Source organism: Patiria miniata, unplaced genomic scaffold (assembly GCF_015706575.1).
Source record: "Patiria miniata isolate m_02_andy unplaced genomic scaffold, ASM1570657v1 HiC_scaffold_3, whole genome shotgun sequence".
NCBI lineage: Eukaryota > Metazoa > Echinodermata > Asteroidea > Valvatida > Asterinidae > Patiria > Patiria miniata.
This window is the reverse complement of record NW_024037069.1, coordinates 20,318,614-20,340,439: the sequence shown is the minus strand read 5'-3', so window position 1 is coordinate 20,340,439 and position 21,826 is coordinate 20,318,614. Positions and strand designations below refer to the sequence as shown.

The window sequence follows — 21,826 nt, the reverse complement described above, 5'->3', positions numbered from 1 at the left end:
TAATGCAATGTTATTTTCTGGCTGTTCCTTTTAGTGTACTTACCCCGCCAGCCTAATTGCCCTAGTTAACAAGTTTGGACATATGTTCGTCGACATTTAGGTCATTTGATAATTCTATCTTGAGAATGATTATTTGGTAACAGTATGTCATCATCATTGTCAGTAATCAAAGTCAACACTCCTTCTGAGTCAATTTTATGCGCGACGAGGGGTTGTGGTCATTGCATTACGGTAAGAGCGCTACCGCTCACATGGTTTGTCCTCTTGCGAGCGGGCCGTGAAAGAAGCTCAGACCGAGCCAACCTTTGTCTAAAAGTCGCCCACTTTTCCCTCATTTTTGGGGTAAGTTGGATTCTAATTAAGTATTGAGTAGATCAGGTAAGGGACATAGAAGAGGTTGGTTGATATGATTATTGTCAAACTGATTTATTTTTATAGTTTTTAGGGTGTTAGTTTCGTGTGGAAGTGTCAAAACTTTTCTAGAGTTGAATGACCGTTTTCGTACACATTCACGCACAATGCATTATATAATGGCGACATTGAGTTCAGCATTGTGTACATTCAGTACGTGGTGTGCGTATGCACAGCACAACGTTGAATCTCGACCACACTGTGGAATTAGACCTACTCGCTTTATTTCGAAATGTTGTTCGTGTATGTCGCATTGTTTATTGGTGCAGGGGACCTTTTATGATAGAAGCTATTTCCTTAAATATGTTCCCCGTGTATGCTATTTGTATTTTTATGTATTTTAATTTATAGCTGAGACATTGCTGTCACAAGCTTTGAAGGTTGACATCTCAAGTGCATTACAGGCCTTCTCTATTTTATATCAGGGTAAGACTGTAATTCTCTTTGTATGCTTGATTAAGTAGTCATCCTATTTAGTATTATTTTGGAGTGATCATGACACTGTCTACAAAACAACTATATTATTTATAGTTTATGCTGTGTAATTAAAATAACTGTTGTTTATAATATTAATGTAATCCAATGACTTTGGAACAAGACTTACAAAAGTTTAAGATCAATTCATTTTATTCATGGTCAACAGGGTCTTCTTTTATGGTCTTCATTGTCGTCTTATTGGAATCTTTATTCGGATCTTCATTTGGATTATTTTGTATAATCGGAGAAAGTGAATTAAATTAAAACTTAATCAAGTGAATCAGTGTAAACAACCGTCTGAGTGTTCCAGTTCAATTCTACTTGCTTTCCACCTTACTCTATCTTCATGAGGGTGAACCTGACCACCCTTATCATCGTTGGGGTTGCCACCTCGCGACAAATTTTGGCGTCGTAGACAGGATCAAGGTGCGACTTCAAGCAAGCAAGATTAATATTCGTCATCTCTGATTTACAGAATTGTTTAGTGTGTATTTCTTGTTGTCCTCAGACCCCTGATATATTTGTTGTTCTTTCCCTTTTTGGGATATGTATAAAAAAAAATGTTGGCCATGTAGGTCAATTTATTGTCCGCCTGTTCCCCAATGTGGCCGACCATTTTTCATGGAGCATATTCCCTCCGTTATTATGATTCAAGTCTAAGCGTCGGCCATATCCATGTGCTGGTGGACTGATCCCTGATCTTGGCATCATTCAAGTCAAGACTACATCTCTCTTCCAACATGTGAATTTATTGTGTATGGCTTATTAATTGTGGTAGCATTTTCCAAATTACACTGACCACATATTTATTTGTAAACAATTGACCACATATGTACTAGTTATTGTGTCAGGAAGTGTTTGAAATTTCTTGTTTATTATAACAAGCTTGACAATCGTGGTCCTTGAGGTTTAAGTTGAGACTACCACTGACGCATATTAGCAAGTACATTTGTACTTGAGTCATTTGTGATCATTCAGATTTGATATTTTAGTGTCTGCACATATGTAATATACATACAGTGTTAATTGACCACAGTTACTGTTAATTGCAGACTACTTTGAGTGTTTTCTACATTGTATTACAATGTATTGAGTTGTACATGAGAGAGTCTTGTGATGGCAGAGGGCAGGATTTGTCGGTCTCATTATTGAGGATTCATCACTTTGTAAGCTGTTATTTCTATGGGAACATGTGTATGTTTAAATTCCCTCTCTAAAACAGCATTGTGTGCCAACTTGATTGGTATCTTTGTATGTATGATCCTCATTAGTGCTTTCACTTAGTATGTAGAGGGCTGTGAATTTTCGAGTCCCTCTTTGTTTTTTGTGAAGCCATATTTTTAATGATTGACAGGTCCATTGCTCCAGTCCCTATTGATTTGTGACCGTGTGTATCGACCCTCTTTGTCTCCAACTAGTGGAGAGTCTATGTAAGTTTGGACGAATTTTCTGTGGTCCTAGACCCGGTTTGTTTGGTCACTTGTTGTTTAAATATAAAACCACCATGTCATTGTTTTGATTCCCTCCTGTTTGATGTGGGAAATTTACTGCAGCTGAACAATTGCAGAATTTATGTTCCTTAGTAGGTAACTATAATCTTGTGTACAGATTACACATGGACATTGGTGTTGTAAAAATCAACGTGAGGATTAGCCATAATATTATTTAATCAAAGTTGACATTCCTTCACATATTTTTGTTTGTGTTATTGTAGCCATTGGTTAGGCTGTCAGTCATAATGGCATCTACAGAAGCCCTTATGGATATCATAGTACAGTCACAGAAGGCTCTGACTAGTGTTCTCCAAACATTAATTTGTGAAAACATTCCAACAGTGGATATTTCCATATTTTATGGCCGACCTAAGAATGAAGTGGATCTCACCGTTACGGATTGGTTGGATGATGTTGAAACATACTGTAGGGAATGTCATCTTGAGGGTACAGCCAAGGTCAATGTAGCTATTGACCATTTAGTTGGCGTTGCCAGAGAGGAAGTCTTTTGTAATCCCCCTGAATATCGTAAAGACTTCTCAAAGATTGTTGGAATATTGAAAGCACGATTTGGTTCCCACTAACCGTTCATTCTCTCTGGACCATGTTTTACGCTCGGAAGCAGAAACAAGATGAATCAGCATTAGCTGATTTAGGTCGTGCTCTGATGTTGCTGTATGATCGCATAGAGAAAGTAGCCTCGAATCCTGAGGAAGGAAAAGCTCTTGCTTGCCTTCGAGAAAGAAGTCTGAGGGAACAATTTATTGGGGAGCATTGGATTCATGTGTGCGATTAGTTACGCAGATTAGGAATGAAATATCCTGACCTCACATTCTATCAATTTCGAGACGTGGCTCTTGGGTTGTTTGAAGATTTTGACAATGCAGCAAATTGCTCGATTTCTGTTGACCCTTATTTTGATTATTCAGCTACCGCTGTAGCGGAGCAGAGTACAAATTGCCCAGGTGAGACAATACCTGAGCAGGAGCAAACCAGTGAGCATGTCAGAGATATCCGCAAGCCACTAAATGTTGACCTCTCGCAGCAGTTGTTGCGACCTCCCAGTTGTTCACACTTAAAGCAAGGCCATGTTGCTCAAACTTGTATCCAGCATCAATGTCATGAGGTTGTAGATGCTAACTATAACCATCAAGGCCCAGCGAGCAGTTCTTGTGAAACGGGTTCTGATTTTTCTGAATTCGCAATGCCTGCATTGAACATTAAAGTGCAGGAAAAAGCAGGGAACCCCGGTGACCCTTCTGTGATTTCACAAGAGGTAAATGACGATTCCAAACCTCTTGAATGCCAAGATTCTTTAGGAAGCCCAATTGTCAATCATGAAAATGAGATAGTCATTGATCTGGGTTACAGTTCCTCTTCAGATATAGATGGGCCGGGTGAAACAACCTCTGAAGTTGTTCTTTCCAGTTGTCAGTCGATTCCAAATTGGTCGCGTAAGGTAGACACAAACACGAGTGTGCAAGCGAAGCCTTCCTATCTCATGCATGGCGTAGCTCTGCTGCCTGTAGATGAGCTTGGCGCGCAGCGGTCAGAACTTTGTAAAAAACGAACTGGTCGCTGGCCCACCGCAATTACTTAGATGAGTTTTGGAAAATTTTCAAATGTCTGATAAGTCTCAGACCGTGTTTTAGTTAGTGAGATTTGCCTGCTTCAGCAGGATCGCCATTGTGCCATCTCCGTGTATACATTGTATTGCTAGTTTTAGTTTGCATTATATTTCAAAATGTGATGCCATAATTATAGTTCGCATTCCAGTTGAAGCGAAGTATGAAGTTTTTGTACATCATAACTTGTTAAATATCTTGTTTAAATTTGGAAAAGTGCGTAACAGTTAATATTTGTACATATCTTGTTAGAAATGATGAGGTGGATTTGTTTAGTCATTGCTCAAATCACAATGTGACAGGTTATTTCCACTGCTTGGATATTGTATAATTCTAACAACGTTGATTAGTACATACATGTACATATTTATATTGTATTGAGTATAGAGTGATTGAGAAGAATTCTTTGAAGTTGTTGGTACAGTATAGCCAAAGTTGTTTTCTTGCAATTGCTCCAGTTGCTGGGAATTGACACACCTATTCATTGTAATTTTTGATATATTGCATGACATAATGTACTGGATTGTTAACGTGCGATATAGACATTATAATTTGTGTATCCCTAATTTGTATTGCTAATGAAGGACAATTCGAGGTCGCATAGTCTTAAAGCAGGGAACATGTAGTGAGACGTCTTTTACGAGGCACCGTACAATTTGCACACTACCCAGAAAAATGTATACAAACGCGCACTCAGTGCCGTGAACGCGCGAATATCATCCCTTTTCTGCCTGCACACCAAAGTGTGAGTATCATGTACAAAACTTGTGCTTGAAAACCAACATTTTAGTTTCAAATGAGCAAAATTTGTATTATCTTTACATTCTAATGTCATAATGCAAGTTCTCTGCTACCGCTGGGCTAGCTTTTAGTTTAATTCATGTTGACAAAAGGAGTGATTTAGGGGTGAATTAGTCTTCACAATTTCAAAGTTTTAATCACCGTGTGTCACGTTGATTTATTGCAATACTACTGTTTCATGTCAGGTGCAATATGGATGCCTAGTTCACAACACAGCGTACACTTGCCAGGCGTTCGGGGAACTTCGGGGAACCGGTGAATCTTAGGAACCTCACTTTGAATCTGGGAACTTTAGAAATACAAACTTTGTGATTCAATATATTTTATCATTGGCAATTGTGTCACAATTTATAGAGCTAGAAACAAAACTATTATCTTATCAATACTTTTTGCAAAAAAATAGTTAGTGGCCTGACGTTTCGACCCTAGCAGAGTCTTTCTCGAAGGCTGAATGACAAGACTATAAACATAAACAGGTACATGTATACATTACTGATGTAACAAAAGCAGTCAAGTGGAAATAGATGATGCAGAGGAAAATACACAGGGAAAGCAGGCGGCTGAACAGAAAGGAGGGTAACAAAAGGGAGGGGGATTGGGGGAAGGGGATGGTTGACCACAAGAGGTGGGGAACACAAAGGACAAAGTCAATGATGGGGAGAGGGAGAGAAAGGTAGTTAATTGGTGAATGAGGCAGACTGGAGGGGGGGGGGGCTTATCTGTGGTGAAAAGGAGAAGGCAAAGACAACAAGTTATTAGTCGTTTCCTTCTTGGATGTTCAGACCATGGGGTTGAATGGTCTGGAGACGTCTTATCCATAATTTCTCTCTACTCAGACGAACAATCTCTCTGTGGTTTCCTAGTGCCTCAATGCCCTGTAAAATCATGTCAGAAATTGAGTGATTAGGAAGATTGAAATGATGTCCTACAGGTGTATCCAGCTTATGGGTGTTGACTGTGGATCTGTGGCCGTAGAAACGTCTCTTGAGTGTAGTTCTCGTTTCACCTATATATTGAACACCACAAACTTTGCAAGATATTAAATAGATTAGATTAGTGGTGGTGCAGGTGACATGACCCCTTGTCCTATGGGTGGTACCACCGGTATGGCTGGTGAAGGAGTCCGATTCTCTGATGTGTTGTCTACAGACGATGCATTTGGAGGTGTTGGGACACCTGAAAGTTCCCTGTGGCAAAGGGGGGTTAACATTATCATTAAGGGGGGGGGGGGACTTCTGCCCGGACAATGAGATCCCTGAGACTGGGTGGCCGTCTGTAGGCAACTATGGGTTCTTCTTGTACAGCACGTTGAAGTCGATCTGATGTGTGAAGAATATGATGGTTAGAACTGGTTATTGTACGAATGGGGGGTGGAGAGTGAGGGGTGGAAAGTGACAACAAAGTGAACTCTCTCCGTGGAACTCTGTTGTTGCACAGGTCTTTTTGAAAGTACTGACTCTCCCTGGAGCGAGCCTTGACTTTCTGAATTGCTCGATGGACTGCCAGGGAGCTATGACCCCGGGAGATGAAGTGTTTCTTAAGTTCCAAGTAAGACAGATGATGGAGGACACCAAGGTATGCCAGGACACAATAAAGCAAAATACTACCCACCTTCTATGTACAATCCAAGCTTGGGAAAAAAAGGTCCGCATATTATCAATGCTTTCAATACTGAGATTTCAGATCTAATACTTCATTCTATAGTGTCGATGAAATACAAAAATCTAACCGCTGTGCCATCATAAATTGGGCACTTCATAACCCCCCCCCCCAAAAAAAAATATATAAATATTTACAGAAAATGGGTCATTTGGGAGGCATTCCCATAGACTTGTTCACAATTTTTTCCCCATCTTTAATGTCACTTAACCCCAATTTTACCTTATCCTTCACCCGCGAATTTCGGTTTATTTCATGAATTGGACCATGAGCAATCAATCGAGCCTAAAAGTCTTCCTCTAAATAGGAGCTGTGACATTAAGGAGACACTGAGTTGTCTCCCTAATGTCCGGTGTCTCCATAAGGTATCATTAATGACGACAAAATACCACCCAAAGGTACCATTAATGCAGGTATAATAATAAAATAATAATAAAATATAATTTAAAAATAAAAGATAACTGACATTCCTTTCGAAAAAAATCACTACATTGCAATAGTGAGAGTGGCATCTAAAAAATCTTTAACAGTAATCTGTCAAATTTGTATCAAAAATCGTTCTTTTTTATTTCAAATAATCCCCTTAATCCTTTCAAAGGTATACAATATCGAATATAAATCTATTTCCTTTCACGATTGTGATTATTGTATTCAAATCTTTCTCATTTCTCCAAAGATAAAGGATACTGTAGTCATGTGTACTCAATCTAACCATTTACTTACGCTAATTCTTTACAGGTATAGAGGAAACCTGGTACAATTACCAACAGAAACAGTATTAACCGTATTACCCGTGCAATAAGTGATATTGCTGTTCTTAAAAGTACAATACATTTTTCTTCATTAAAAAGGCGTAAAACAAAAACCAATCGCTAAATTCTTAAAAACAAAAGAGGAGTATCATCATAGTCGATAAATTAAACATAATGAAGACAATTCATATTTCAGCACTTAATAACTAATGAATGCTTTTAAAAACAAATCGTGATAATCGAAAAAGATTATGTTCCTTTTTTATTATGGCTACACAAATATTAAATATGATTATTTTGTTGCAAAATCTAGTATAATCGGCAGATAGGTGATGGGATTGTTCATTATTTTGATGATAATAGCATGGAATTTGGCACACAGTCAGAGTATGTCATGAAAAATATTTGGCTAAAGGGCCATCGCAGGTTTAATTGTCCTTTGAAAAAATATAAGTTGAATAACAGGCAATGACAGCCATTTTGAAAATTTTGGCTATATAGAGCCATTCGCGATGGCTCTATAGCCAAATATCTTTCTCACTCTGACTGTGTGCCAAATTGGCATGCTTTTATCATCAAAGAGTGCAATCGCCTCCCCCCCCCCCAAAAAAAATATTTCCTCTATCTGCCCCACTTTACCACGAATGGAAATCCACTCGGTGTGCGTTTCCCCTTTTTATTTTCAATGGGTATTCAGGAATTTTGTCAAGAAACCAGTCTGTGTTTAACCACGTTGCTTTTGTACATGTATATTTCAATATAGAGTGAGTGCGCATTACAAGTTCAGAACAATCGTTAAAACATATGTCAGAGAAAACTATCAAAATTAAAGAAACTTAAAATTACAATAGTAACTAGACTTATGTTTGTGGACAAACACAGGGCTGTTTTGGTTATTTTTTGTGGCATGTGACATGTGACATAAAGTTTCAAGTATAAGTTCCATCCAGGAAGGATGTGTAGTTCTGTTTATAACTGGTGGCATATAATAATGTGATTACATTCTCATATGTCTTTGAATTATGACGTCACATGTGACGTGATGACGTCATGATGACATCACATCAATTTTCATCTATAACTATATTTTTGTTTGTAAGTAACAACTTAGCCATAGCATACATCGTTGAAAGCAAGTTCACATCTTACACCAATTTTAAATTACAAGGCACTAAGCTTCCGGTTTCAACCGGAAGGAAGGGTCACGTGATTTTGCACATACTATTACAAATGAAGACCCTGGATTATTCTATCCATTCCCGCACACGTCAAGTTCAGGTCTCTCACAGTTGATTTTATATTGATTTTCAAAGATTAAATCTTTGAATTTTTAACGTGACGTCATGTGATCCATGATGACGTCATCGTGACGTCACTTCAATTTTCATCTATAACACATCCAAGTTTCAACCTTATCGAACCTGCATTTATGGAGATAGAGGCCTTCAAAGTATTGACCTATATTGTGACGTCACATGTCACGTGATGACGTCATCGTGAAGTCACTTAAATTTTCATCTACAACACATTCCGGTTTAGGTACATCTTTCAACCCAATCGGACCAGTAGTTCTGGAGATATAGCCCAATCTGTCAGATCTAGCCGAATTCTGCTAGAAAATGGTCACAATAGAAAAATCGCATATAATGTGACGTCACGTGACTCGTGATGACGTCATGATGACGTCAATGTTCGGCGACCATCTGTGGGTGGTGGTCTAAGTGTGTGCCAGGTATAAAGGCAATCAGATTGATTTTAGTGCCCAAAGTGCCGGTGACTAAAAAACGTGTACAAATGCTATGGGCATGGGCTGAAAAAGAAAAAAAAAAAGAAAAAAAAAAAAATCTTAACGAAAACAAAGGCTGTTTCGGCCGGTTGCCGAAACAGCCAAAAACCAACATATAAGAATACAACAATATTAAAACCTTATCCATATCTTTTACACAAGAAACATCTTAAGCTTGGTTTTTAAATACTGAAAGAATTCAAGGGAATGAACAACATGCGTGACGTACTTCCACTAGTGACTCTGCTCCACAAGCAGGGTATGCGGTGGCTGACCCGGGTGAGCCCCGAGAATGACTTCCGACCCGAACGGCACGGTGCTGACCCGTGTCGATCCGGGTGGGCTAAACAAACGCACCCAATAATTGAGGGACGGTAGTTAAAGTAAGGCCAAAAAAAATAAATAATAATCGGTCTCTGGTCAGACCGAAGTTCCGGAATCGATGCGGCGACGCAGGTTTTTTTTTTTTTTTTCAAGCTTGAATTGTACAGACAAGGTTGGTACTATATTGCTTGTTTGTGTCCTCATTTTACATTGGTGTCCTCCATAATTTGCCTTGGTGCCCTTTATCATTTGCCTTGGTGCAACTTTTCCATTCCTTGGTGCTCCTTGGTTCAAAAATTTGAGGAGGTGCGGCAATAGAGGGCGCTTCCGTGTTAATTTGAAGGAAAAAGGTTGACGCGCATGATTAAAATCGACGCGCGCGCTGACCAGAGACCGAGTACTTTTTTTTGGCCTAACCAGTCAAAAGAAAATATCGCTCTAGTTTTTGGAGGTAAACTCTTGGTGGCGCCCTATGCTGTGAATATCTCGTTTTGATGCCGATATTAAATCAATCCCACCATGTTCTCTGTCCCAGTCTCGGTCTCGTCGACACTCTTCGGCGGTTGGTACAGCTTGTGAGCGGTGAACATGAAAGCCAACGTGGTGAGCTTCATCGCGAGGGAGAAGATGATGGCATACAGCGCGAGGTCGCTGCGGTTGTGGAACCAGCACCGCCCCCTCTGGCCGTCCTCTTCGTGCCAAAGGGTGCAGTTGGCGTCTATGATACTACCAAAGATGATTGGACCCGGTAGGGAACCTTAAAACAAATCGTAATCGGAGACGTGAATACGTGCATACGATGTGAGGATCAGAACTTTATCTATTTAACATAGTTCTTCAGATTTGCGAGGGGATAAGCTGGGTTAAACGGGGTTCCATGTAAAGTCCTATATATCTACCGAGTTCCATACTTGTCTGAGAACCTGAAACCTACGACGTTCCACGGTGTTCTAAGGAAAGATTCAGTGTGCTGTGGACCTTATTCATGAGTCAGCCATATTAAATTGAAAACGAGGTAAAATCGTATTTTTGGAACTTGCAAATTAAAGTCAAAGCAATGACATGAAGAAAATTACAAAATCAGTCTGCTCTGATGAATAATTTAAAATTTGTGATTAAACATACCTAATAATGAGTTAAGCCACTTTTAAAAAAAAAACATTAGTCTGGCACCATTCCATTCAACAGTTCACAATTTATAAAATACATTCAGGGAACACGACCAAAATGGCTTCTTCGTGAATAAGGTCCATAGAATAATACCGGTCTCTAGAGATTCCCCAGGATTCGACAGAGTTCTACACAATTTTACAGCCAGTTTAAAACGTACCGAATACTCGCACAATAAGTTCGTTTATGCCAAGACCGAACGACTGCTGCCCACCAGGAATGCACCTTTAAAAAGAGAAATGTTGTCAAAAATGGTTATGACCTGTGCGATGCCCTGTGCACTCTTCAAGCAAGAAAGTCAAAATATCAACCGGCATCTCAAGTGCACATGGATTTAGTATAGGAAAACACTCGCAGCGTATCTGACACAAATCCCATTCACCAAAGATGATTGTGATTTATAATGTTGTCATTTCTAAAGACTGGAAATGTTGTTTTGGTTTGTTTCCAGTTGTTGCAGTTGATCCTAAACGTGTAGTCATGCTTGACCTGCTTAGGCCAAAAAAAGTGTCCGGTTTCTGGTAGGCGCGCGCGTCGCCGTAGCCATGCGCGTCGGCAAAATGAAAAAGTTTTTTTTTTTCAATGAAAGATGATGCCTCAAAACCGCCAAACTCACTGATTTGACTGGAATCCTGCTGCTGCACAATTTTAACGTGTTTTTAAATGGGGTTATGATCGAGAATATATCTTTATGCGGCCTCTCTGGGTTCCCATATATTTGCACTAAGTTTAGTCGGGCACCATTTGCAGTTATCAGCCGACATTTGAAGCAAAAAAAACAGGTAAAAAAAAGATGGGCAAGCTCCATCAGAAACCGGATACTTTTTTGGCCTTAACTCAGGTCTAAATTCAGGTGGTTTTTTTAAAGTTTTCTTGACTTGGATTGAGCCTTATAGTACGGCAGATACGGTAGGTGATGGGATACCAATTGTTTTCAAAAAGCCAAATCTGCGATGTCCCTATAGCCAAATATAACTCTTATGACATACTCCGACCGTGTGCCAAATCCCATGCTTGTGTGCATGTGATCAAAGGCACAATCCCCCCAAATATTTCCCCTATATCTGCCCCACTATGATGTCTGTATACATAAGAGCACACATACAGGGTGAGTAAAAAAAAAGGCGAATCCCAAATGTCGGGACTATTGTTTTCAAGAAGTTCTGCATGTAGCACTTTCTAATTCTAGGATCTAATCTAAATTTTGAAAGTGCTACATGCAGAACTTCACTAAAACAATGGTACCGACATTTGGGTTTCGCTTTTTTTACTCACCCTGTATTCTATAATGACTGTATACATAATAGGCCATCAGCCTGGGGGTTTGGTCGGTATCAAATCAGGGCATAAATGATTATAGTGCGCATGCGCAAGGTATACCGCCCCCGCCTAGACTGTGGGTAACAAGCATTTTGATGGACAATTTGAAAAAGGGTGATAACACCCAAAAAGCTGCCACCGCTGCAATGCTATCACATATTTTCCAACTCCGAATGTGTATACCTTGCCAAAAATCGCTATGACAATTATTCCCCTCATTTGATACCGGTGGCCAAAATTTTGGAGCAAGGCTGATGGCCTATAAGAGCACACATATATAGGCTTACCTTAAAATCACGTTGACTGATGCTACTCTATCCAAGAATGTTGCGAATATTAGGAAGAACAGACAGACTAGAAATATGTACATCTGGGTGCAGAAAGTAATACCACACCTACCGGGAACGGCCGTGGGGTCGACTGAGGTGCTGTTGACCGACACACACGTGCAGTCGGCATATGAGTATGTTTCGTTCTAAGATGCAAACAAAAAACACCAACTACAGGGGTTAGTCAATAAGAAGCGGAACCCATTTTTTTTACCTTAAAAATTATTTTTCATATCTAAAAATAATGTGAAACAAAGGTTTTGCCCTTCACCGACGTATAAACACTGAATACTCAGTGTGTTACCTCCGGAGTGAAAGTTGGAAAAAATCACTCTGGTATGACTCGAACCCATGACCTCCTGCTTTCTAGTGCAGATGTCTTACCACGCGACCACCCAGCTAACGAGATCGGTTGGCTGGTTCGAATCTGATGTACATAGCAGCGGGTACCGTACCGCATTCATAAGATGAACTTCAAATGGTCCAATCGAAATGCGATTTAAAAAATGTGAGTTCAAGAATCGTCGTCACAATCGTCTTCAAACATCACCAGCGATATAACCTCAGTTTAAAAGTTATACATATTCAACAAAGTCCTTTTGAAGGCCCATCTTTTGAAAAAAAAGTGGGTTTTATACATCATATTGTTTGCCTAAGCAGGGTTGTTAATAAACATATTGTGTACTACAGTTGTTGGCAGTTATTGGACCAAGTACTCATTTTCTTTGTTGTTCCAAACAGTCACAACTCACAATAAACTACTTTTTGGGTAAAGTAGGTTTAGGGTCATTAATGCGTTTAAATGGTGATATTCTTTAATCGGATTGAGCAATTTCGGTATTTTTTTTTATCTAAAAATAGTTTCTGAAATTTGCTTTCCAGTCATTATTATTTTTGGTCCTACATATTTTTTTTAAATATGAAATATATTTTCGGGGGCTTGGATTCCGCTATTTTTGACTCACCCTATATTACATATTAATTTAGCAATAATACACATACCTTATTTTCTACGTCAGTCTGTTTTGCAGGACTTGCAAGTTCGGTACAAAAACTTACGAAAAGAATGACTTATTTCATGTTGTATTCAATAGGGTTGTAAAGTTTGCTGCAATACAGTCAATGGTTCGAATGTGTTTGGTACATGTATATGATTTATAATCCAAAGATGTAAAATTCTGTTCTTTTGAATTTTGTGGTTAACTTAACTGAAGGTAAAAAAAACACGGCTTTTGATCTGTGTTTCCTAAGGTGCGCGATTTGGGTCAATTAATTACTTGCTTTAATTGATATACTTTCAGGATATCTTATAGATCACTGATGTTTAAAATTGGCAAAAATGCTTTCTCGTACCAAAAGAAGTGAAATAATCCAGATCATGGTAATAAGGTACCAGAATATTTGAAAATTAATATTTCAATAATTTTAATAGACAAGCAACAATCGACTTTTGGTGGTATAACTTAGGTGAAAGAACACGTTCATGATCAATATTCAGATATTGTACCCTCGTCTGCAAGGGCCAATCATATCAGACGATAAACGAGTTTATGTCGCATTATTTGAAGGATGTGTTTAAAGTTTGGTATAGTACCCCGACTTCTAGGCTTTGACATCCAGCGAAACACGGCGAGAAATACATGACGCCATTGCTGCCGCAGACTGGTGCGAAGGGCGTGGTCGAGCAGTGGCATCCGTCGTTGCACGGGTCGTCCAGGCGCACGACCGACACAGCACTGACAAGAGGGGAAACACAAGCAGGTCTATTTAATAATGGCGGTTGTATATTTGACAAGTAGAAATGTTAAAACAGGTAACTGGAAGGGTTGTGTTTTCTGTGGAATGTTAAGGATCAACCGAAGGCAGTTTCTCGGGACCGAAGATGACATTGGTTGTGGCAAGACTTTTTAAAATAGCTAAAAATACATGTACTGACTTTGTCAGAACAAGCCATTTGCGAGTTAAATTTGAATAAAATCTGGAACGCTGACTTAATCCAATGGTTTGCACGTTTTAACTTTGCATTTTCCCGACCAAAGACACTGTTTCTATATCACGTGATTCGGGGCAAGCCTTATGCTAGCAACCCCCAGCTCCGGCATGGTCTGGTGTCTTTGTGCCATGATCACCCATTGTGAACAATGCATCGGTGCTGAGCGTCTCTTAGCAAGAGCTTGCCCCGAATCATGTGATTAGCAACAGTATCTTTGATAAGGAGAATTCAAAGTTAAAATGTGCTAAGCATCATGAGCAAGTCAGTGTACCAGGTTTTTTTCTCTTCAAATCCCAAAGGGTGTAGGTTACTCGCAATTGGCTTATTTGTAGCGCCGATTGTTTAGGTCTCACCATTGCATATCAATTTAATGTATTTCCAGCATTATAGCATTTTGCGTTCAGCAACCATTCCTGGTGTTTATTACCAATTCAGTAACTATATGGATGCAAAAGGGTGCTACTCATCCGAATGGGGAACAAAAATACGTGCCTGAAAGGGGCTACCATGCAAAGGACCTATAGCCCCGAATAGAGTTGCATTCACTGATGTTCTGTTGCACCCATCCGGCTTAAATGCCTGGTCAATTTTGATGTCCTACGGCGGCCATATTGGGAGGCCTTTAAAAGTGACTTGTGGTGGCTTCGCTACGTGCATATATCATGCATGATGGGCGCGTGGGCTATCCATTGAGTAAATAATGCTTACCTGTCGTTTGCGTAGTGTTGGTACACGCCTGCCAGTGGTATCTCCGGGCACGTCAGGAACAGCGTCAGGGTTAGCAGTGCATTGGCAGTAAGAGTCCCCATGACAAACTTGAGCATGCCTAGCACTTTGAGCCGAAGCCTCTTGATCAGCCAGCCGCCCACGAATAGGGCGCCACAGCCGGCGGTGCAGATCAGACCACCTGCAAGAAATCGTACCGAAGCAGTCGATGCATGTCACGTCGAGCTCTTCACTTGTGTCTTATTCATAATGCAGTATAGGGAGTTCAAAATTTGACCTCTGTTTTGATATATCAGTTTATACTAAATTACTAATGTTATATGGTAGATGAAAGTTTATTGTTATACCTCTCTCTTGAACACTGTATTTTCATTGGCCTAGAACGATCACGTGTTAAGTTTATAAAAAGTCATGGCAGGCACACTCCCTGTGGGATATGTGATGTGACTTTGTACGTACAGTACGTACGGTGTGAAACGCTTGTATCGTTGGTACCCACGCTATTTTCACTATGTTTTCACACTTGAGTGTGAGCAGCGAATTAGCAGACGATTAGCTGTTCGAGCTCGGTACGCGACGTGCATGTGAGTTGACGTTCGATTGTCATGATTGTTGTGTCTACTGCTGTTTGTTTCGTTGTGTTTTCGTGTTGAGTTGGGTCACACAGCAATAAACCTCTGTACTGATGATGTCACACTTTGTTTACGTGTGTGCTTTCCTATTGTGTGCTTTCCTATGATGTCCCCCATGGTATTCTGATGTTCCCCCGTGGGCCCGACCCCCACTCAAAAAATCCTATAGCTACGCCACTGCTTACCAACAATGATATTAGCTATTCCGGAACTCAACCCGTACTGTTCCTCCAAGTAGATGGGCAGAAAAGTCCCAAATCCAGTCATCAGGAGGTTGTCAGCGGCCAGGCCGACAGCCACGGCCATGAAGGTGGGATTCCTGACCATGATGCGGAGTGCCGAGGGGAAGTCCCGCCAGGCTTTACCGAACTCCTTCTGACTGGCCTTGCCCGACCGGTCCGACTTGGCGTGGGCCTGGGACTCGCGTTGGGCCCGCACCGTCTGCGTTCCTGTGTGGTGGACGGAATTGTGAGTTAGCTTTTTTTAAAATTAGTTATTTGTGACGTCTGTTTAAGCCACGTCACTTGTGATTTGACTTGTGATTATCTTGTGGTGATTAACTAACTTCGATGTCTGTATGGATTCACAGGCACAATTTAACTACGGATGCATGGCGCTGTATAGCCAACTCACAAGATGAAGGACTCGAACAGGTTTGCGCATCGGTTGGAGCCGTGTTTTTATTCAAGAGGATATTTACTGAGTAGTCCTCCTTGTTTTTTTTATTATTTACAACTGGTTTCCCGTCTCAATATAAACCTGAAAGGCTGTTATATGTTTATCCAACTTTGTGGAATTAAACAAAAAAGAGTGTTGACTACCTATAAGCCAGTTGGTACCCTCAGTTCTCTATACTGAAACTGTCCTGATATCAGTGCTCATCTTACCTGGCAACTCGTGCGGAAAGCAGCTCAGCGGAATTGCGATGATGAAAGACGCAATGGCGGTGAAGAGGAAGCCTAGCCACCAGGCTCCCACCCACTGGGATGCACCGATACCCACGCTGACGAAGAAAGAGAGAGAACAAAGTACAGGTTATTGGTCGGCTGTATGAATACGGTTGGAACCCTAACCCTGCTGAATCCAACGGGATCTAACTATGTCATATACCCGACGGGGCCAAGTGTTGGATTTAGCAGTAAACCCCTTGTGTACATTCCGGCTGCAAAATGTTGGATACAGCAGGCAACTGGACCGCATTATAACGCCAAGTTAGACGCCGTTGGACTCAGCAGACAACTAAAAATAAGGCACAGTACAGGGTGAGTAAAAATAACCGAAACCCAAATGTCGGGACCATTATTTTAGTGAAGTTCTGCATGTAGCCCTTTCAAAATCCAGAATATAAAGGCCTAATTCATAAGCTTTCTTTTAGTACAAGAATCATGAAAATTGCTCATGTACTTTTCAAGTATTAAACGGAATTTTAAACACAACCACCATTTTAAAGTTCTTTCCACTGATCATAAGAAGGTAAATGTTCTTTCAGCAAAACAAAAACAAATCACATAGGGATGTGTGTGAATTGTTTTCGTTTTGCTGAAAGAACGCACACCTTTTTTGTGATCCGTGGACAGAACTTTAAAACGGTGGTTGTGTTTAAAATTCCGCAACTTGAAAAGTACATAAGTGATTTCAATGATTTTTATACTAAAAGAAAGCTTATGAATTGGGCTTTCTTATCCTAGAATTTTAAAGTACGACGTGCAGAACTTCACTAAAACCATAGTCCTGACATTCGGGTTGCGTTTTTTTTTTACTCACCCTGTACAGGAAACTCCAGTTAGACTCTATTGGATTTAGCAGGGTAGTCCTGAGCAACTACTAAAAGTTAGGGTATGGACGGTAGGACGGTGGCCAAAAATAAAGAGAGGCTTTACTGCATAAATGCATATCGGATCATTTTCTTTTCATGCATTTTTTTTCGTTTCCAATAATAATACGACTCAAAAGCCAACAGAGAATGTTCTAAACTTAACCTGTTGAAGCGTCAGCTCAGTGGATATTACACTTTTAATACGAGAAAGCAGTGATGAAACACGATTTCCTCACTTAATTGGCATTCACGGGTCGGTCATATTAAATTGAAAGCGATATATAATATTCATTTTTGGATCTTGCGAATAGAAACGAAAGCAATTAAATAAGTTAATTACAAATTAATACCAGTCTGCTCTGTTGAATAATTTACAATTTGTGTTAAACATTCCCTAATGTTTAAAGCTATAGTCCATCATTTGTAATTTGTGCATTTTGTTCGTTTGAAGCAACAAAAGGGTTCAAAATCTAATGAAGGATACTGAACAACTAACCTGATGAAGTTTCAGCTAAGCTTCAGCTGTACATTCCGAGAAAAACAGCATTCTAAGATCTCAATTTCAAATCAAAAGTTACTGAATCATGTTTTGAATTGTTTTGAATTGCAGCTTTACGCGACGTAGCGCACTGATCCGACGAATTATAACAACCGCGCGCGCGTGTGCGTCGTTCCAATACTTGTGCGCGCTGGGCTGAATAACAAAACGAACTACTAATTTAAATTTTCCTACGGTGCTTCTTAAGAATCACCGTTGGAAATGCCTTCTTTCGTTGATTACTTCAAAATGACAGCTTCCCAGAAGGAATAATTTCACAGGGAGTTTAGTTCCCTTACTATCTTTCAACCAAGTTTGTTTTTCAACAATAATTACGCCAGTTACTTTTCGGATGGCTGCAAATGATGGACTATAGCTTTAAGCCACACAAACAATGAAAGTGAGGCTTGGAAGGTATACATAATCTGACACCATCCCATTCAACAGATTACAATATATATAATAAATGAGAGCAAGCCAGAGGGAATTTCACGGGGTGTTTATTCCAAGCAAACTTGATGTTAATAATTATTTTGGTAGGTTGTTTTGGGGGACAAATGCAAGTGATCCTGTATTCCTTTAAGTTAAATGCCGTTTCACAAAAGGTATTTTTTTGCAAATTATTACAGGTATAATTTCAAGCTTCGCTGGTTAATTTCATCATGCTAAATTTCCGAGGGACCACTTTCTGCGCTCAATGTCAAATTAATATACCACGAGGCCACATTTTCGTGTGCATTAGTTTCTCATTCGAGCATTTTTAAAGTGCTTAATCTTTATCTATACCCGTATAGAAGGGATATTGCCGATGCTGGAAACGGTACCGAGGTTTGGGAAATGGCCCAGGTTTTCATATTTGCTTGAACCAAAATCCTGGGATGTGTTTGTTTGTTGTTTGTTAACTCACCTGCCCGTGCCTGTATGGAAGTCAGTGTATACGCTCAGCAGCAGCCCCACTATGACCAAGCCCAGTGCTGGGCCAAGGGTTGAACATACCCACAATATACCTACAATAAATCAACAAAACCAAAATGCTAAATGTTTATTACAAAGAGCCAGTTTCAAGATGCATTCCCTGTGCTGTTTCGAGTTTATAAACCCTCAATTTATTAAATGCAATTAGTTTATATACATTTGTGTATTATGGTGATATTAATTTGTACGTACCGAGATACATGCCAGCGTTCTCGGTAGAAACACTTTCATCCACGAAAGCGAAGCCAATGGTGTACCCCATGCTTCCGCCAACACTGAACAGGATCTCAGCGAGTATGAAGACCCAAAGATACCCCGACAGGGCTGAGATGCTCGCCTCATCATCGGCCGGGGAAGTCTGGATGTTGCCCTCGGTCAAAGAACAGGTGCTGGTGGTGTTGTCCACGCTGTAAGAGTATAAACCAGTTGTGAAGTGCGGCAGCGCGTGGACCAGGTTTCCCACGCCGAGGCAGAGCGTTCCCACCGTCAGCATGCGCGCCTTGTTCCGTTTGTTGCCGGCGTAGGCCAGGAACACCCCTAACACTGCCGCCACCACGTCATACATGGCAGGCAAAAGCCCCGTCTGGAAGCTGGACAGCTCGAACCGGCGCTGCAGACTGGCGAGAGACCCGTCCACAAAGCCGTTGACGGCCATGCCTTGGAAGAACAAGTAGGCGCTGATTATGAACAGAAGCCAACGGGGGCTGGCGAAGCAACGCAGGCAGTCGGGTCGCCACGAGAACCAACCGCAGTAGGTTCGGGCCTCGTCTCTGTCATCATCTGCCTGTTTATCGGCGGTGATGTCCGAGAACGCAATGCCATCTTCCAGTGGTTTTGGTTGCTGCAACATAATGATTACTTGAAATAGTGAATTTCGCCAACATGTCAATATTGTCTAGCTGTCCGTGTATGCGAATTCATTTTTCTGAAGCTTTTCAATCCACAAATCAAAACAGTACGCTTAGGCCGACACTAATCCGATATTGGGCGAAATGCCAATTGGTGTCAGTGCCTGCTTATCCAATAGACACGGTAGGCACTGTGCGTAGGGCCTACGAAAAATGTGCGGGTCTACGAAAATACCTCAATATGCCATATAACACATCCTCACACACATCCACGCAGAGAGAAGAAAAGCTTTAACAAGTTTTAGTGTTTCTCTCTGAATTTTATTTCGGGAAAGCTTTCAAACAAGCTAGTAGGCCTACTTGGCATTACCTTTTTGGTACAGCTTAGCATCGTTTAGCGTTGTGCTGGTGCCTAGGGCGCAGTGGCGTAGCCACCGGGGGGGGGGGCCGTGGGGGGCGACCGCCCCCCCCCCCATGAAACCTTGTCGCCCCCCAGTCCCCCCCCCCCCCCCCCCCCCACACTGAGATTTTGAGTTTCTAAACAAATTATCATTGATCTAAATCTAATAGTCGCGAATGATCCACATGATGACCACTGAAAAACGACCCTTCGACCGGCGACCGCGGACCAGTAAGCTGACAACCGGCGTGACATAGCGCATAATGATAATCTAAAATCCGTATTAACACCCACTGCATGCACTGCTCGCTCACACCACGGAACATGTATTATAGACAGGTGGTCCGTGGGTCACACAGTTTCAGTCAGCGATATCACGCGAATCGGCCACGCACAAACTTTTTCGTCCATTCATAATTATAAGCTAAATAATAATAATATACCAATTAAAATTCCTTGAAATCAGTGGCGTAGCCACGGGGGGGGGGGGGGGGGGGGGGGGGGCGTGGCGTGGGGGGGGACGTGGGGGGGGGGCGAACTTGAAGGTGGTTATACAATTGCCATTCAAGTCCCTAGTACAGCACCGTAACTGTTATATCAACTAAATTCGCTAAGGTAGGGTTTGAGATCGGATTACATTTGCATGATTACATTAAATTAGAACCCCCTTTTTGTTAGAAATGTCTAGCTATGTGCCTATGCCTTCCAGGGTGAACATCGTAACACGAAGGAAGTCACATGAATCAAAACTGATCGATTATAGAACAGAATTGGCATGTGTGCAGGGATAACGTTACGGTATCCGCAAGGGTGAAAAATCTGCAAGGGTGAAAAAAAAACTCGTACCGGTGATCCGGTGATCTGGTGATAAATTGAATCGGTGATCCGGTGAACCGGTGAACCGGGTGAACTTCATCGGAAAGGCGTGAGGCGGCTTTACAATACGGGATGTCATGCCTGAACGCACTTTGCCAAACCGAGTAATGTGTCAAACTTGGCATAGTATTTGAAGCTTTTCGATATAAAACGTGCATTTGATTTAAATTTAGCTTTAACGAACTGACATTAACTCATCACAACAATTGCAGAGAGATATCATACTAACCTCAGCCTTCTATATTAACTTGAACACATTACGACAAGTTCTGCAGAGTGTTGAAAACTAAGCCTGCCCCCTAAATGTCAAAATGAAAATTGGGGCACGCACCCTGGTCTTGCTGTCATGATTCGAGCTAGATGAGGCATAGGCTGTGGGTGCAAGCTAATTAATCCAATCGGTTTTGTACTCACCCTTTCGTTGCCCATGACGAGTTTGCAGACCTTAATAATAAACGACCGACACTCCGTTATTGAACACTCCCTACAGCTTGCACTGCTGATACTGACTGAGTACCACTCGTCACTGTTATACACTCCAGGCAGGAGTCAAACAACGAGGACATATCGTCGTATAATGGGGGACAGCAAATTCGGTTTCCGTGCTCCATCTAGCCTTGGTCAATGCTCTCGTCGTTATTCGTCCCGTACTCGGTCAATCGTCGGCATACATGTATATATCCTCACGCGCTATGCACATGCATGTAAAAATACAGCGCGAACTTTAGGACCTCTTAAACTAGACACTCTGCGTAAATTACAATTGAACCGTTTGGAGGAGTACAGGGTTCAATGAGGTACATGTACGGGGTAAAGGTCGTGTAACTGCAGCCTCTGCAAAACCTATAGGGCGCCCTCTTTTGACAACTAGGATT

General features: G+C 41.1%; 1 protein-coding gene and 1 long non-coding RNA gene across 2 annotated transcripts; one reads left to right on the top strand and one right to left on the bottom strand.

Annotated features, from left to right (window-relative positions):
* Positions 1 to 1,711, top strand: LOC119737957. The gene is made up of 3 exons (XR_005272418.1): positions 1 to 342; positions 763 to 837; positions 1,055 to 1,711. It is a non-coding gene; the product is annotated as an uncharacterized LOC119737957 (long non-coding RNA).
* Positions 1,712 to 9,461: 7,750 nt separating this feature from the next.
* On the bottom strand, positions 9,462 to 21,761 carry LOC119737955 (solute carrier organic anion transporter family member 4A1-like). Its single transcript, XM_038212630.1, has 10 exons — positions 21,366 to 21,761; positions 19,020 to 19,668; positions 18,760 to 18,859; positions 16,386 to 16,501; positions 15,684 to 15,947; positions 14,849 to 15,047; positions 13,742 to 13,883; positions 12,106 to 12,293; positions 10,659 to 10,723; positions 9,462 to 10,085 (listed from the first exon to the last, which is right to left on the bottom strand). The coding sequence occupies exons 1-10, from the start codon at positions 21,378 to 21,380 to the stop codon at positions 9,832 to 9,834; spliced, it is 1,992 nt and encodes a 663-aa protein (XP_038068558.1). The 5' UTR covers positions 21,381 to 21,761; the 3' UTR covers positions 9,462 to 9,831.
* Positions 21,762 to 21,826: the final 65 nt, after the last annotated feature.

Coding starts and splice junctions, on each gene's coding strand:
- LOC119737955 (XM_038212630.1), bottom strand. Junction 15,048..15,683: donor AATAGCTAATATCATTGTTG/GTAAGCAGTGGC, acceptor GATTTCTTGCAG/GTGGTCTGATCTGCACCGCC. Junction 10,724..12,105: donor TCAGTCAACGTGATTTTAAG/GTAAGCCTATAT, acceptor CTCTTTTTAAAG/GTGCATTCCTGGTGGGCAGC.